This window comes from Rosa rugosa, chromosome 5, assembly GCF_958449725.1.
Source record: "Rosa rugosa chromosome 5, drRosRugo1.1, whole genome shotgun sequence".
NCBI classification, from domain to species: Eukaryota; Viridiplantae; Streptophyta; class Magnoliopsida; order Rosales; family Rosaceae; genus Rosa; species Rosa rugosa.
In genome coordinates, this window is record NC_084824.1 from 25786063 (window position 1) to 25801548 (window position 15486).

The following is a 15486-nucleotide window of genomic DNA, read 5'->3' on the forward strand; positions in this document are numbered from 1 at the left end:
CTCTATCGAGCGCTACAAGGCTCGTCTAGTAGCCAAGGGATTCCACCAGCAGCAAGGTATTGATTACGATGAAACCTTTAGCCCTGTGATTAAATCTGCAACTATTCGTACTGTTATTACACTTGCTGTGTCTAGAGGTTGGTCCCTACGCCAATTGGATGTGAAGAATACCTTTCTTCATGGCATTCTCAAAGAAGATGTCTACATGGTTCAACCTCCAGGTTTCATTGATTCGGCCCGGCCTTCTCATGTCTACAAGCTCAACAAAGCTCTTTACGGGCTGAAGCAGGCTCCCCGTGCCTGGTTTCATAGGATGAGTTCCTTCCTTTTATCTGTAGGATTCTTTCAAAGTGTTGCAGATCCTTCCTTGTTCATTTATCGTCAAGGGGTTCACACAATTTATTTTCTACTATATGTTGATGATATTGTGTTGACGGGTAGCAATAACCAGCTTCTCCAAACTTTTATTGATACTCTTGGCCGTGGCTTTGATATCAAGGATTTAGGTCCTCTCCACTATTTCCTTGGCTTACAGGTCACTCCACACTCTCATGGGCTGCATATCAATCAAATAAAGTATGCTCATGATCTCCTCTCCAAGCATGATCTCCTATTCAGTAAGCCTGTGAGTACACCTATATCCGCTAACTCTGACCTAAATGCCACTGATGGTGTCGTCCTTGAGAATCCTACAACATTCCGTGAACTTGTTGGGTCTTTGCAATATCTCACCATCACTCGCCCTGACATTGCCTTTGCTGTCAACACGGTTTCCCAGTTTATGAGCCAGCCACGTGTATCTCATCTTGTTGCGGTCAAACGCATCCTCCGTTACATCAAACGCACTATTGATCATGGTTTACTATTCATACCACAACATCAACCGGTCACTCTGTCTGCTTACTCTGATACTGATTGGGCCGGCTGCCCCATTACTCGTCGCTCAACATCTGGCTATCTTGTCTACCTCGGTTCTAATCTCATCTCTTGGTGTTCTAAAAAGCAGCCTACCATTGCTCGCTCTAGTGCCGAGTCCGAGTATCGCTCTCTTGCCCATGCTAGTGCTGAAACAACTTGGTTGGGCTATTTACTATATGAGCTTGGTGCCCGGATTCAGTTCCCCATTTGGTTACATTGTGATAATCTGAGTGCCACTTATATGGCTTCCAATCCTGTTTTTCATGCACGCACCAAGCATATTGAGCTTGATTACCACTACGTTCGTGAGAAAGTTGCCCGTGGTAGTCATCGAGTCTGTTTCCTTCCATCCAAGGATTAGCCAGCAGATTTACTCACTAAGCCACTTCACAAGTCTCGTCATCTTCTCTTTTCCGGCAAACTTGTCCGTCCAGGACCGCCAAGTTTGAGGGGGGCTGTTAAAGAGAATCAATCTCCTCCTTCAATCACTCCCAGAATCTCCTCCATTGATTAGTTTGTCTAAATAGTTTGTCTACTGCTGATTTACTATTTCCTAGGATTATGCATCAGTTTTGATTCTGTTGTTAATGTAATACTTGTAACTGTCAAATACTCACAGCTATATAATACATAGAATGTAATAGCTTAAATCAATCAAGGAATATCAATTTCTACAGTAACAGTCATCTCACATATAATTAATTACAACTACAAAAGTCAGATAAAGATGGATTAGTACTATACTCAAACCTGACATTACATGAAACGATTGCTGCCTGACTGAGCACCTCCCCTCCTTGCAAGTATGAACTAAGAAATGCTCCAATTTACTACATTCTTGTTTGCCACAAATTGCAATCTATCACATAAAGATATTACAAATATTACTGTTTAACAAACAAGTATACCAGCAGGACCGTAAAGTCTTGGTCTGGCTATGTACGAAGGCCACCATAAACCTTTCTTTTTCTGGCAGATGAGGATATAATTCTTACATATAAATACATGAAAATCTACAAACTTTTAACTGGTATATATTATTTAACTGGTATATATTAGGATCCCGGCTAAGAATTTTGCTTGTAGAGTTCATCTATTTGTTCCTTGAACTGTGCCACAACTTTGTCTCTTCGAATTTTCATAGTTGGAGTCATCAAACCACTATCAATCTGCAATAAAATTGTATAATAAATCAGTCAATCAGTCAAGTCTGCAACTGGGATGCAAGCATTGATATTTACCGTAAAGGGCTCGTCCACAATCAAGATTGGTCCAATTTGAAATGAACACCATGAAGTCCTGCATTAGATAGAAAGAAGGTTATAAGAAACAAGTCTTGTCTTCATCCAGAGTCGCCAAATTTGAGAGTACCTGGGATGCATGAAACAACTCTCACCTCACCCAGAAAAATTTCGGATGCAATAAAACAATTCTCGCCTCCCGCAGGTATTATATAATAAGTACCTTCAATCCTACCAACCTCATTTTATTCTACTTGCAAATTGGAACTTAGAAATAATGATTCCAAGAGAAACAAAATATTCTAATTCTGAGGAGAATCTATGCAGGTTACTAATACCTGGTCTCTGTGACAACTGTCCTCATAGACCATAGTTCAGGTTTCTAAAGAATCTATGAGAATTTTCAGATACTCTGACTTAGTAGATGTTCATTATGATCATATTATGGCAATTATTATTTGATTGTTTGTAAACATATGAACTTTAACCTTTCAGTTCCAATAGAAACATGACTGAGTCAATAAGCATGGGACTCCGTAAGTATGGGATAGGTCAAACATTCAACTTAATGAACCAAGGTGTCGCATGCAGTGACCCCAAATCCATCCACTATATCCAGAATAGCCGAATAAAGAAATATTACCATTTTCTCAGTTCTTCATATAGCAAGCCTGTCAATTTGTCCCGACTTAGGTCAGATGTATTAGCATCGACAGTCAACGTCTTTGTCGCTGCAAGTAAGGCCTCTTCTTTGTTTGGAACAATTATTGCCCCAAGGCGCCGTTGATCCTGTACATACATGAGTAACATTGAATCAGCATATATCCCCTAAAAAGTAGAAGACAATAGACAACTGCAGTTCTGAAAGTCAAAAGCATAAAAGTGAAAACTAAATGGAAGTCAGCTGCTTAAGCTTAACCTGGCCAATGACGACAATTTGTTGAATTAGACTACTTCTCATGGCAGCTTCCTCAAGCTCTACGGGTTCAACGTTTTCTCCTATTTTTCAAACAAAAGTTAAAAATAACCAAAAATACCAAAAATCTGGGATAAGAAAGATCAGGTAACACACTAATACACAAATTTAGAGTTGCATTCATATATTTAATAGATTCAACTGGAGAATTTTTACTTTAAGACTGTTTTCAGATCTTTTAATATAAAAATAATAGTTGACCCACATCAGAGCAAAACTAAGCTTTTGCAATTATGGTTAGCTAACAAATTTAACATCAGAATTGGAAATCAACAACTAAAGGCTCTTATTATTTTTTATAAAAAATATTAATTAATTGAAACAGCAGCCTAAAAAATGTCAAACTGTACTCTCTAACAAATTTGTTCTTTGATAAACACAAAATTTCCACGTGAGCTGTCCATTTAATACAAATTGGCACTACAACACCACATGCATAATCAGTTCTAGATTATGCAAAGATATGAAGCATGGTTACATTATGGTGAAAATATTAAACATCTAAACAAAGTATAAGCACCATAAGGCCAAAAGGAAAAAAGAAAAATTGTTGAAAGTTAAATCAACCTAGAGTTGCAACTCATTTATAGTATCATGAAACAAACAAAGCACAGAAACACCATGTATAAGTACATTACATTATTGAATAAGCTAAGTTCTCAGAACACATAAATCCGCTAATGCAATTGTATAGCTGAGACAGAAACAAGTGAACACTGTATCAGGATAACTGTATAAACTGAAATGTGCAAGTTTGGCAGTGAGAGAGACTGATGTTGGACGTCTATTAATAAAATACAGTCATTCAACACCCGTCCAAACTTTTAATGATATTATACTTTTGTATCTCCTTAATTTTCATGAAATTTTCCATATTAATGCTTTATTTTAACACAATAATGCTATTTTGAAAATTACCACCCCAAAGTAATATATGTGAGATAAGTAAATTCCTTTTTCAAATCAGCATATTCCATTACAAGGAAAAATGTTTAGAATCATGCATTTTTAAAGCTAAACAAACCTGTTGAAAGGACTATAGTATCCTTAGCACGTCCTTCAAGGACAACAACACCTCCACAACGACGGCTTCGACCTATTGAGTGGTGAGGAGCAATCCAACCAATATCTCCAGTACTTAGCCAACCATCCTCATCTAATACTTGCTTTGTAGCATCTGGATTCTATTTCATACATTAAAAACGTCATTTTCTTTAATCCTGATAAATCAACATGATGAGAAATCAAAAAATCTTATCAGCTATTAAACTAGAAGTAGGTGATTTTCAAGGATAGTGGATTAGTGGTGTGTCTATACAAATACATGGATAGTTGACATGGATGTAGTACAAGACACAGACCCATGCTAAACTAATTTAGCTACTTCAGTACTAAAAACAGTAAAAAGAGTGTTTTAGTATTTGGTTGAAATTCTAAAAACTAGAAGATTACCACAAATATAACAAAGGGCCCTTCAGCTAGATCATCTATTTAATGAGGAAATAAACCTTTTAAAGAAGTGAACAAGATTGTTGATTATATCTTTAAAGGCCCCATTAACAATGCCTTTGTTACATCTTCTAACGATCTTTGTTCTAAATCACATGTGCACTTGAGTTATCAGCGCATATGGAGAAGAATGGGAAAAAAGATCTTTAGTGACGTTTGTTCACAAAATGACAAACGTTTAAGCATATCCTTCAACAATTCAAAATTATAAAGATCATTTTGATCAATAAAGACAATGATACCTTGTAATATCCTTTCATCACTTGCGGTCCCCTGACGTTTACAATGCCACTTGAACCAGGTGGGAGAACTTCACCAGTTTCAGAGTCTACAACTTTGAACTCTGTATGTCGAAGTGGATGCCCAACTGAACCAAGAACCTTCAAAAAATTAAATCTGTGACATTGTCATACAGTGCACCAGTCTATACAGGATATGATTGACACTAACAAGAAATTCATAACAAAGTCAGAAAAAGTCTAAAAGGTATAAACTGACGAGTCCTAGAAATGGTTTAGGACACTGAACAAGTGAAGACTTGATCTAAAGCACACTTGAGGATTTCAGTATATGAACGAGATTATATATCACCTAATAAACTTAATATATGGTAACGGATTTCTATTAGCAATGAGAAGAGCATGCCAGTCCCTATTTACAGAGGGTAACTGTTATGATTAGTGAAGTTTATATCTTTACCACACTGATTCGGGGAACCGTTCTATTAGCAAAGATAAAGTATTGATTCAAAAAGCTTGAGTCCGCAGGAGTCGAACCTACCAGCATGTATCAAGCAAAAACTCAACAACAACACATAACACCGCCCCCCCCCCCCCCAATTTACATGTCCACACTGAATCTCTCTGGGCTGTACATGTCCAGAAAAGAAATTACCAGAAACAGAAGTAATGATGAATTAACAACCAGGCTCTGATATATCATGCTAAATTTCCCTTTGATTCTTAAAACTTAAGCTGTCAAGAGGCAACAGCAACAATGCAAATCAAGCACTACACAACATAAACTTAACCTATCACTGCTTCAAGATCCCAACCAACAATGTGACAACTGCATGAAGGGTGAGACTTGAAACACATATACAAAGTCGGGCAAAAGGTTCTACTTAACAACAGTTTTATCATCATCATTCCTTGAATATTTTCTTATAACTTTCAGTTTTGATCCTACAGAGCAAGTAATAGATTGTTTACATCTGAATATTTCAATTTGAGTAATCAAATGCACTATCACAGGTGTGCTTAACAAACAAGTAGATACAGTACATTTTAATGTAAATTAGTTATATCTTACATTACAGTTTGGTCTCCGAGCAGCAACAACAGGAGAACTCTCTGTTAAACCATATCCATTCTGCACTTTTACACCAATTGCCTGCAAATGTACAATACTTATATGACAGGAGCAGATTATCCAGACTACTATGGCCAGAAAATAGGTGGGAAAGTTCAACCTCAAAAAATTTATCAATATGTGCTGGCAAACTACCTCCTCCACTGATGCCAGCCTGCAGGAAGCCAAGGAAAGTTCTGATTAGCCCCCTACCTTCATCATAATCAATACCATATGAATGAAATATAACAATCAAGAAAATTAACAAGAGAATAAGTTATCTGTTGTAAACATGGAAACTTCTGCAAATGAGGAAACAAAATGGAGCCAATGAGCAATTTCTATCACTTTTTTGGAAACCAGGATTGATTGAAATCTGCGTCTTCAAAATATTTCTATGAGTATTTAATTGGCCACGATCTGTGAAAATGAACCAACAAATTTAGAAAAGCGAGTCTTAATAGTTGAACCTAAGTACAATAAATAACTTCAAACTAATAGCACCGTACAGATTGCATTATTCAACAAAACCACACCGCAAGATACATACTATTTCAAAGTCAATTCCTATAAAAAGAAGATGACACAAAGAACTGAAATAACCTGACTTGTCAGTCCAAAAAGTAAGAGAAATAACCTTTGATATTCCAATAGCAGAGTGAATTTTACTATAGACTAGTTTTGTTCCCAACACATGCAAAGGCCATAATATTGCAGCAACAATCCTTGCCCCGATCCAATCAACTAGTGAAGCATAATATGAAGGCTGCTTCTGGTTCCTTGTCAAATATGTCCCCTGTGAACCACATTGAAATCATCCAATGCAATAAGTTTGGGTGGGAAGCCAGCTGTTTCTTGTGAAATAGACAAAATAGTTTGACAAGAGGATACAAAGTATGCAAGCATTAACCGAGTGAATATCATAAAAAAGCACAAGACGCAAAGTGAGAATTGTTCAACACAGCACGAGCACATATCCAAATATTTTTATGGTTTTAGTTTTATGTGCTTAAGATCACCCGTGAGAATAGAAAATAGCTCGATTTAAACAACACAAAAATGCATAGTAATTCAACCTCATAAATTCTCTTAAACTCCATGTATGCCAAACTGATCCTTAGGAATGAAAGTGCAATAAGCTTACGAGCTTTAGAACTTGTAGAAATCTGTTTCTGGATCCCCCTGCAAGAGAAAATAAATAATTTAAGCAAAAAAAAAAGAGAGAAGAGATCGGGGTGGATAATAGTGCAACACTTAAAGATCTGGATAAACAAACCCAAGCAGGGTTCATCACTTATTGCTACTATTACAGCATAAAGTTTCAGAATTGAAAACCAGTCATACAAGTGAGAAACAGATCAATAATACAAAAAAATAAAAAAATAAATGAAAAGTTAGCTATGTTTTTCAGAATCTAGATAAGCTAGATACTGTTACTTAATATTCCAAACTTAACTAAATGCAATAGAAATCCTTTTCATCAATAAAAAGGACAGTTGCAGTAGCACCAAAAGGAAGAGGGAAAAAAAAAAAAAAAAAGAGCATACCTGTAAAGTGTCTCGTACACTAAAGGAACTGAAACGACATAATTTGGTTGATAATGTCGCAGATCATCCTATCAAATAGTGATAAATATCAATTAGAACATATAAAATCATAACAATATCCCAAAAATAGGATTAAAATGAACGCTTTTGCAAGTATTATGGCAGTAATTATATACTTATAATTCTTCATCACTGCCAAAAAATTTAGTGTAAATTAAACCATCGAAATAGTTGTGAGGATTGGAGCAGAAGCTAAATGCTTGACCTCCTTATGATATACTTACAGTGGTCTGTAGAAACAATATTTCAGCTACAGAAATCATATTTCCGAAATGTCTAATAATACTAAAGCAAACAGCATTTCTACATGCATGAAAATCAATACTTTCAAATAGTAGTACCTTCAAGTTCTTCACAGTTGTGTATACTTGTTCAATTCCATATGTAAATGTGAAATACTCAGCAGCTCGTTCATAGGCATGCCATGGTGGAAGCATACTGAGAAATCTGTCCCCAATTTCAGCAGGTACAACATCCCAGAGGTTTCTTATCTGTGAAAAAGAATGGAAACATGTCTCAAAACAGAATTAACAACTATGGAGCAAAGCAAGTATTAGCTTCAGGTATAACAAATGAAAATGGGGCCAAAATGCAAAGCAGGGAAGAAGAGGGAACAGAGAGAGGGGGGGGTGGGGAGATAATCAGGTGATCGAACTGCACCTACGGACGATCATTTTCATATGAAATGCAACTTATCATGCAGAAAAACAAACACATTACATTGTCAGTTATATTATCTTAGGATTTTGTATTCTTTGAGATGGCTCTTTTGTGTACATCTCATATAACAGGATGATGCCTGTATTCAACAGTACAGTTTACCTAACAGATAGAAACAGTAAGATTGGAATAGTTTACTAGATGCAGTAAAAACTCCAGATTTATTGCTTTGCCAATATATATGTATATCAGAAAATAGTACCATGACTATCTATAACACAAACCTGATGTAATAAATTTCGATGAGTGAGCATGACACCTTTCGGGTTGCCTGTTGTTCCACTTGTATATACTAGTGTAGCAATATCATTTGAATTGATAGCTTCATGTGTATAGTATTTCCCTGCAATTATGCCACATATGCATAGGTCACATTATATTCCAGTTGCAGAATGACGAATATTAGATCAAGAGAAAAGGATTAGTGAAAATTTATAACTTTTGACTAATGCATGGTCTATGATAGTGAGTAACAGGAAAGAGGAAACACAAAGTTTGGGATAAAATAAAAAGAACAAAAAATAACACCCTTTAGTCTGAAACCACAATTCAGAAGAACTTTTCAAAAGTAGCTTAACGTAAAAAGGAAAATTTTGATAAAACATATAGATGACATACATGCATCATTAGAATTAAGCATACGCTTGCGGCTTTCTCGTCCCAAATCTAGAATATCCTTGTAGTTAAACACAGGAATGTCTCCATGACTGGCCAGGCTTGACTTCTCCCCCCAAAGCAGAATTACAAATTTCATGACAACCCTGGAACAGAATGGTTCTGCAATCCGATTGAACAATTCAGGACTATCCACAGCAAGTGCAACACTGTAGCAGCAATGAAGTTAAACTCAAGATCATTCCGTGCTATCATCAAGGGAAAAGAGAATGAAAGATGATTTTACATGTACATTTTATGTATACTAGCACAAGATGTGGCTTTGTATGTCCAAGTGGTCTATAATGATCCTAAATCTGTCCTCAAGTTAAATAGAAAGAAAGAAAGAGGACAAAAAAAAAAAAAAGGAACTCCTCCAACCTTCATAGAATGAGAAAGTGACATCAATAGTTATCGTCAAACAGTAATAATTTCAAGACTGCGAATTAAAATATATAACTATAACTATCTAGCTCTGTGAGACTCCTCATATACTTTGTATTTATACAGTACTCAAGCAAAGATATTTGCAGTGATTGATGCTTGATAAGAGATCCATCAGCCTCCCTGGTACCCCTCAATATTTTCTGTTTATCTTCTTATTTCCTGACAACTAGAACCAATGTTCTCGCTTGTATCGGTGTTTCTCTATTTGCCTTTTGGCTTTAAAAGAAGTATCAGACAAAAAGAATGGATGCAAGCAGGCTAGTATAAGTCTATAATAAGTTTCAGCTGTACAAATCAACAGAGAACAATGAATATCACTTTAGAGACCATGCTATGCACCAAGTTGGAATGAATTACAGAAATGCACTTAATAGCATAGAGCATCTTAGAGATTATATATTAATTTATAAATGATGGTGAGATGTCTAGCACAAGAACATTCGAGTAAACGGAGAGCTATTACTGAACCTTTCAGAGTGATTGTATATTTGTATCAATTCTTCAACTGATGACCTTGAACCTCTTACCACATTGATTGCTCCAGTGGCCATTATGCCTAAGCCAAAGCAAAAAAAAAAAATAAGGATGGAGATTTCAACTCTAGAGACTGAGCTACGTTTACTAATGATATATAACTGTAAAAACTAATTTCAAATAAAAATCATGTGTACCAAAATTGAAATTACTTTAGTGTTTTCAGAGAAAAACATAAAAAAATAAGTCTCTTACACTGTCTATTAAGAAGAAAGCGAGCAGCTAAGTATTGTCACGTCCATACTGAACATATAAATTTTCGACCTTACAATTTCAAGTTCATTCAGGAATTGATAGTTTTTTGCATGCCATGTAGAGACTGAAATGATAGCCAACTGACACACCCAGCAGCTTAATATTGTACTCCCCCAACATACTCAGAATATAAAAGTTCAGACCCAACAGATCCAAGTTTATTCTATAAAGTTATACAAACTGCTTGCCATATGGATGGGTGGATTGATAACCTCATACATACCACACAAATTAAGCATGGGGTCTATATGTTCCATGAAAAGTGCAAATTTTACATTCAAGTATAAGATATCTAGGTGTATACAGTGTATTCATTAGAATAACTTAAATGCGACAAGATTAACTCTTAACTAACAACTACAGCCATGTCAGACAAGATGTTGGAACACAAATGTAGATGTTTACTTAGATTCTTTTGTATGCTGCTCAAGAGCGGATAGACGCTGTTTTGTACTAAGAATAGGAAATTCATATCAAAGAATTCAGAGTGATTAATGAACAAAATATTGCCGAATCAAAATTGCATTCTCAATTTCACAACCTGTTTTTTAGAAGGAATTACTATATTTTGCTATCTGCATAGATAAAACATGGACTTGATTTCCTTCCAAGCATACACTTTAGTTCCTATACCAATTATCGATAGAAGGCCGTGAAGTTACAAGTTTGAGAAGCATAGTGTGCTGCCAAGGATCCAAAACAAACCCTATCTCATAGTTGATCCAGATCCTCACTGCTAGCTTCCACAAGGTTTCTTTTGTTCTCCATCCAAATCACCCAAAAACCAGCCACCACAGCGCATCTCCCTAAAGACATGCGTTTTTCCTGTCTCCAAAGAATTTATATCTCTGACACATGCGAGCATTACATGAACCTGGATAGTCCCAATTCTAATGTGACTCCCTAAAGAACGTTTTCCATAGAGACAGCGCAACAGGAAACTGAAGCAACATATCATTTTCAAACTTTCAGCTGCTCTTTGACACATAACACACCAGGACCCACCATTTTTGCTCACTCATATAGCATCAAACCTTCTCTTAGTTGACCAGATTCATTTCTGTTACATTTTTAACTAAAGCTGCCATCAACTTGCAGAGAGCCCCCTCCGGGGACCTCTAATAGGCAAGAGATTTTCACAGTAAAGAAACCGTGTAACCCCTCAACTCCCTGCCAAATATTTTAACCCTGAAACTTTCACTGCCAGAAGGAGCTGGACGAACTAAAGACCAGTTATACTACCCCACAAAGCGTCTATAGTAAATCTTTATAAATGCTTGAGTGGTCAAACCCCAAGAATAAATCATATTTAAACAAGGCAATACACAATAGCTTAATCACACCTTTCGATGGAAACGTTGTTAAGAAAATATTAATCTTATTCAGAATATGAACAATAATAATTTGCATACCCTGATCTGCAACAAGCCAACGACAAGAATTATCAGCAAAAAGTGCAATTTTTTCTACAGGCTTTACTCCAACAATTCTTAGGCCTTCAGAAAAGTCCAAAATCTCCTGTTCCAGCTGCAATTACAAAAAAGCTAAATGCCTTACAAATCTATAAGGTATCACACATTTTTTTTTATGAAAACTGGAAAACCGATACTCATTGAAATAAAGCAATATTAGGAATCAATATGAAAGCTACCAGAAGGCACGAGAAAATCATGCTTTCCAGCACAAGGAACTTCTTCTGGTTTCTGAAACTTTTGGATATAGAGGAAACTGGATGCAGGGGATTTGAAGTGAAAATAGTAAGATAAAACAACTATCACAGATAACTGAAAAAGAAAGAAATTTAACCTGTTTATAGGTCATATTTGAAGGTGGATCATGGTACGGATCTGTTAATGCAACATGATCCCCATATTTCTCAGCTGAAGTTCTCCAAATGTCAGGAACTGCCTGCCACTCATCAGCTACCAAGGTACCATTACCATCTAGTAATGCACTTTCTAGAAATGGTGAATACCTTCTTATCTGCACTTCATCTGTCTGTAACAGAATAATTTTGATATAAGATACAAATACATTTCAGAACCTTCTAGCTGTTTATCAATCTGTATATCAGAATATGTTTACAACTACAAATTCTTTAGCTTTGCCAAGCTAAGAGAAACAAACAAAATTTCCATAGAACCAGAATTAGTATTCTTTAATATGACATTATGATATTAGTACATTCATGTCTTATAATATTCATCTAGATATATTTATAAGAATAAAATAAAAATAAAAATAAAAAAACTGAAGAACTATTCTATGGAAGTGAAATAGTCTAAAGAAAATCACACAGACATCAGATATAGAGAAATATAGGCATATAATAGTATGTATGAGTATTTTTGTGTGTTTTGTATTAGTGCTTAGTCCATCTTTGAAAAGAAATTTACAAAACAATGAGTATATAAAAGCAATGAGTACATGTAAATTTTATTCTGTGTTGTTAATGCACAATGATGTGCTTAAGTCCGAAGTCCCAACTCTCTAAGTACCACCTAGAATGTGAATTTTATCATATCCAGGTAGAACGTATTAGTAAAGATTATGAGGAAATGGAAGTCCTGTGGGAAAACGCCACATTTGATAAACTGGGTGCTTCTCTTTTATAATTTACTTCTAATGACAAACTTTTTAGTATTCCTAAAACATTTACCGCTGAATTCATATATTTAGGTATCTTTCAGTATTCAAATACTCTTCCATTACATGAATATCATGAATTGCTTAAATCTAGTGACCAAAAATTTGAAAGTTGTTCTAAAGAGGCAAGCCAATCATAGACAATCAAATTATTGCATTATGAAAGTTTGCCTCAAGATACAAACTTAGTTTGTTCCAATCAACTGAGCATATAACAGATATTTCCAACAGGGTTTCATAAGAAAATATGAGGGCTCTCAGAGGGGGACCTCTAACTTGTAATTACAGGGAGTTTTCCACCCTCTGCCTGCGAAAATAAGCATCACAGCCAAACCATGTAAAACAGCTGTCTTCATTTCACTGATCTATTATCTTTTATCTTGTTTGTTGGATTTTCTCATAGATGGACCCCATTGTAAATCAGAACTCTACCAATTAAAGACAATTGTCTATCAAAAAAAAATCATGGTAAGACAAGCAGAGGCAGTGTAACACGGCAACACAAACAAACTTAAAAGCTTATGAAGCCAACAAACACAGATACAAGGCAGGTTATTTCTCACCAGGCATTGGTAACATTGAAATGCAATATTATGACTTTATGAGTGCACAGAAAGTATACTAAAGTCTATGAATAAGTAACTAATCAATCAAACTAATGAAAATTGAAAAACGCATAGAATCGTGAAAAGAGTAACCTTTGATTGGCAAAAGACACGAAACCCACGATTCTGAGGAAGCCCAGCTCGCCTCCCATGGCATTTTCTATGATGAAAGAGTTGTGTGCTTCTGAATCTGCAGTTGGGGAAAAGGGACTGAAGGGCCTGCCCACAATCAAAAGAGCTCAACTTGGGCACTAAGGAAATGGAGGCCATTATTTGCAGAAACAAGAAACAGGGGAAAGTGGGTTCAGCACAGAGCTGCAAGCATAGCTGTGTTTCTGGGTCTCAACGCATGATCTGTACACATCCAGAAGAAGAAGAAGAAGAAGAAGAAGAAACCAAGGTAAGAGACAAGAGAGGTTTGGGCAAGTGTGAGATAGGAGGGGATCTTTGGCCGTCTAGAAACAAGGAAGGAGAGCCAGTTTTTCTATGTCTCATAAGGATTGCATGGACTTACTGGAAAGTTAAAGTAGGTCTCTGCTCCCTAAAAGACAGAAAAAGTCATTATACTTTCCGGTCCTTAATCAATATTCAATATTCTGGTGCTGACTTTGATCATCTAAAGAAGGGGATCCATGGTATAGGTTTCAGTTTGAGTTACAATTCCTTAATTCCTCACAGAATAACTAGAGATATTATTTCAGTTCTGGATCGCTTTAAAAATAAGAGGGTGTCTAAGAATTTTACTTGGCAAATGGATGGGCCTAAATCTTAAGATTCAGTCACCATATAGCATTTCTTCTATTTATATATACTAGTATTCTTCATACGTCTGTTTGCGTGTGTAATAGTTTTTTTTTTTTTTAAAGAAAATAAAAAAATAAATGAAATGAAACAGTTATTGCAGAGAAAAAATAATATGAGAGAAAAGTGGGAGTTGTGGGATCATTTCTTTTTAATTTTCTTGATAAAATTCTATTTTGTAATTGTCATATTTATCCTTATGATATAATTCATTCTCACAGTTTTTAAAGTCCTTGACCCAAAGCACCAAAATGAGCAAAAATTATATCACTTACCCCAACAACAGATTTTTGTTCCCACCTAAACAATTTAACAAAAAAAGATCATTTTGCCATCAACACAATTAATGTATTGCAACCACTGCCACTTTGTGTCTCCGTCGTCGGTTTCTTGGACCTTTTCTTCGACTCGTCTCGGCAGCAAGAAGCGGAGACCGATCATCTCCGATCCAAACGACCAGTTATGGCGGCAAGAAGAACCCCGAAAGCTTCTCGGGTTCGCTGCCAATTTTTTCTATTTCGGCCAAATCGAGGCGTCTCATCGGTATGGATGGCTTCGTCTCGATGTCCCCTTAGTGTCTGTGGTCTCTGTTTCTTAAGAGAAGCTTCCTAGAGAAAGAATCGAAGGGGAAAATATTCCAACAAGTTTCTTGGTTTTCCTGTGACTCCGACCTTTATCTGGCACAAGCAATGTATCAAACAACATCGCCTCATCGAGCTCTATATGTATTCATGTTCAAAATCGAGTTTCGATTAAGATTGAGTAGAACCAGTTCAGTATGAAGCGGTTATTTTGACCTCACCGAAGGTGGAGTAGAAGCTTGTGGAACTCAGGCAATTTTTTTTTTTTGGTAAAATAGGGGTAGAAGGCCCAAAAGGAAAGAAAAACGAAAAAAAAAAAAATTTGTCAGGCGGCAATAAATGTTTTGAATTGATGTAATCTCCTGATTCTTTTCCTTAATCAAAGTTTTATTTGTCTAATTTTAGAGAGATTAGTTCTCATTCCGACGACCGAAAGTTTTATTGGGGGCAATAAACCTCTCCGGGCCCCTATGAGATCTCTGAAGACCTCTTTGGGCGCCTCCGGAGAGGTTCTATAAATTTTTATTGCCCCCTAATAAAGATCTATTAGGAGGCAATAAAGGTTTATTGGGGGAGGGGGCAATAAACCTCTCCGATGACATATGAGATCTCCGACAACCTCTTTAGGGATCTCCGGCTAGA

General features: G+C 36.1%; 1 protein-coding gene across 1 annotated transcript; it reads right to left on the bottom strand.

The window, feature by feature from the left end:
* Positions 1-1542: 1542 nt before the first annotated feature.
* Positions 1543-14220, bottom strand: LOC133708464 (probable acyl-activating enzyme 16, chloroplastic). The gene is made up of 18 exons (XM_062133923.1): positions 13556-14220; positions 12018-12209; positions 11624-11738; positions 9891-9978; positions 8940-9145; positions 8546-8664; positions 7943-8092; positions 7542-7609; positions 7071-7176; positions 6632-6790; positions 6116-6169; positions 5956-6036; positions 4887-5024; positions 4160-4319; positions 3079-3158; positions 2803-2948; positions 2160-2217; positions 1543-2087 (listed from the first exon to the last, which is right to left on the bottom strand). The coding sequence occupies exons 1-18, from the start codon at positions 13730-13732 to the stop codon at positions 1986-1988; spliced, it is 2199 nt and encodes a 732-aa protein (XP_061989907.1). The 5' UTR covers positions 13733-14220; the 3' UTR covers positions 1543-1985.
* Between the last annotated feature and the right edge of the window lie 1266 nt (positions 14221-15486).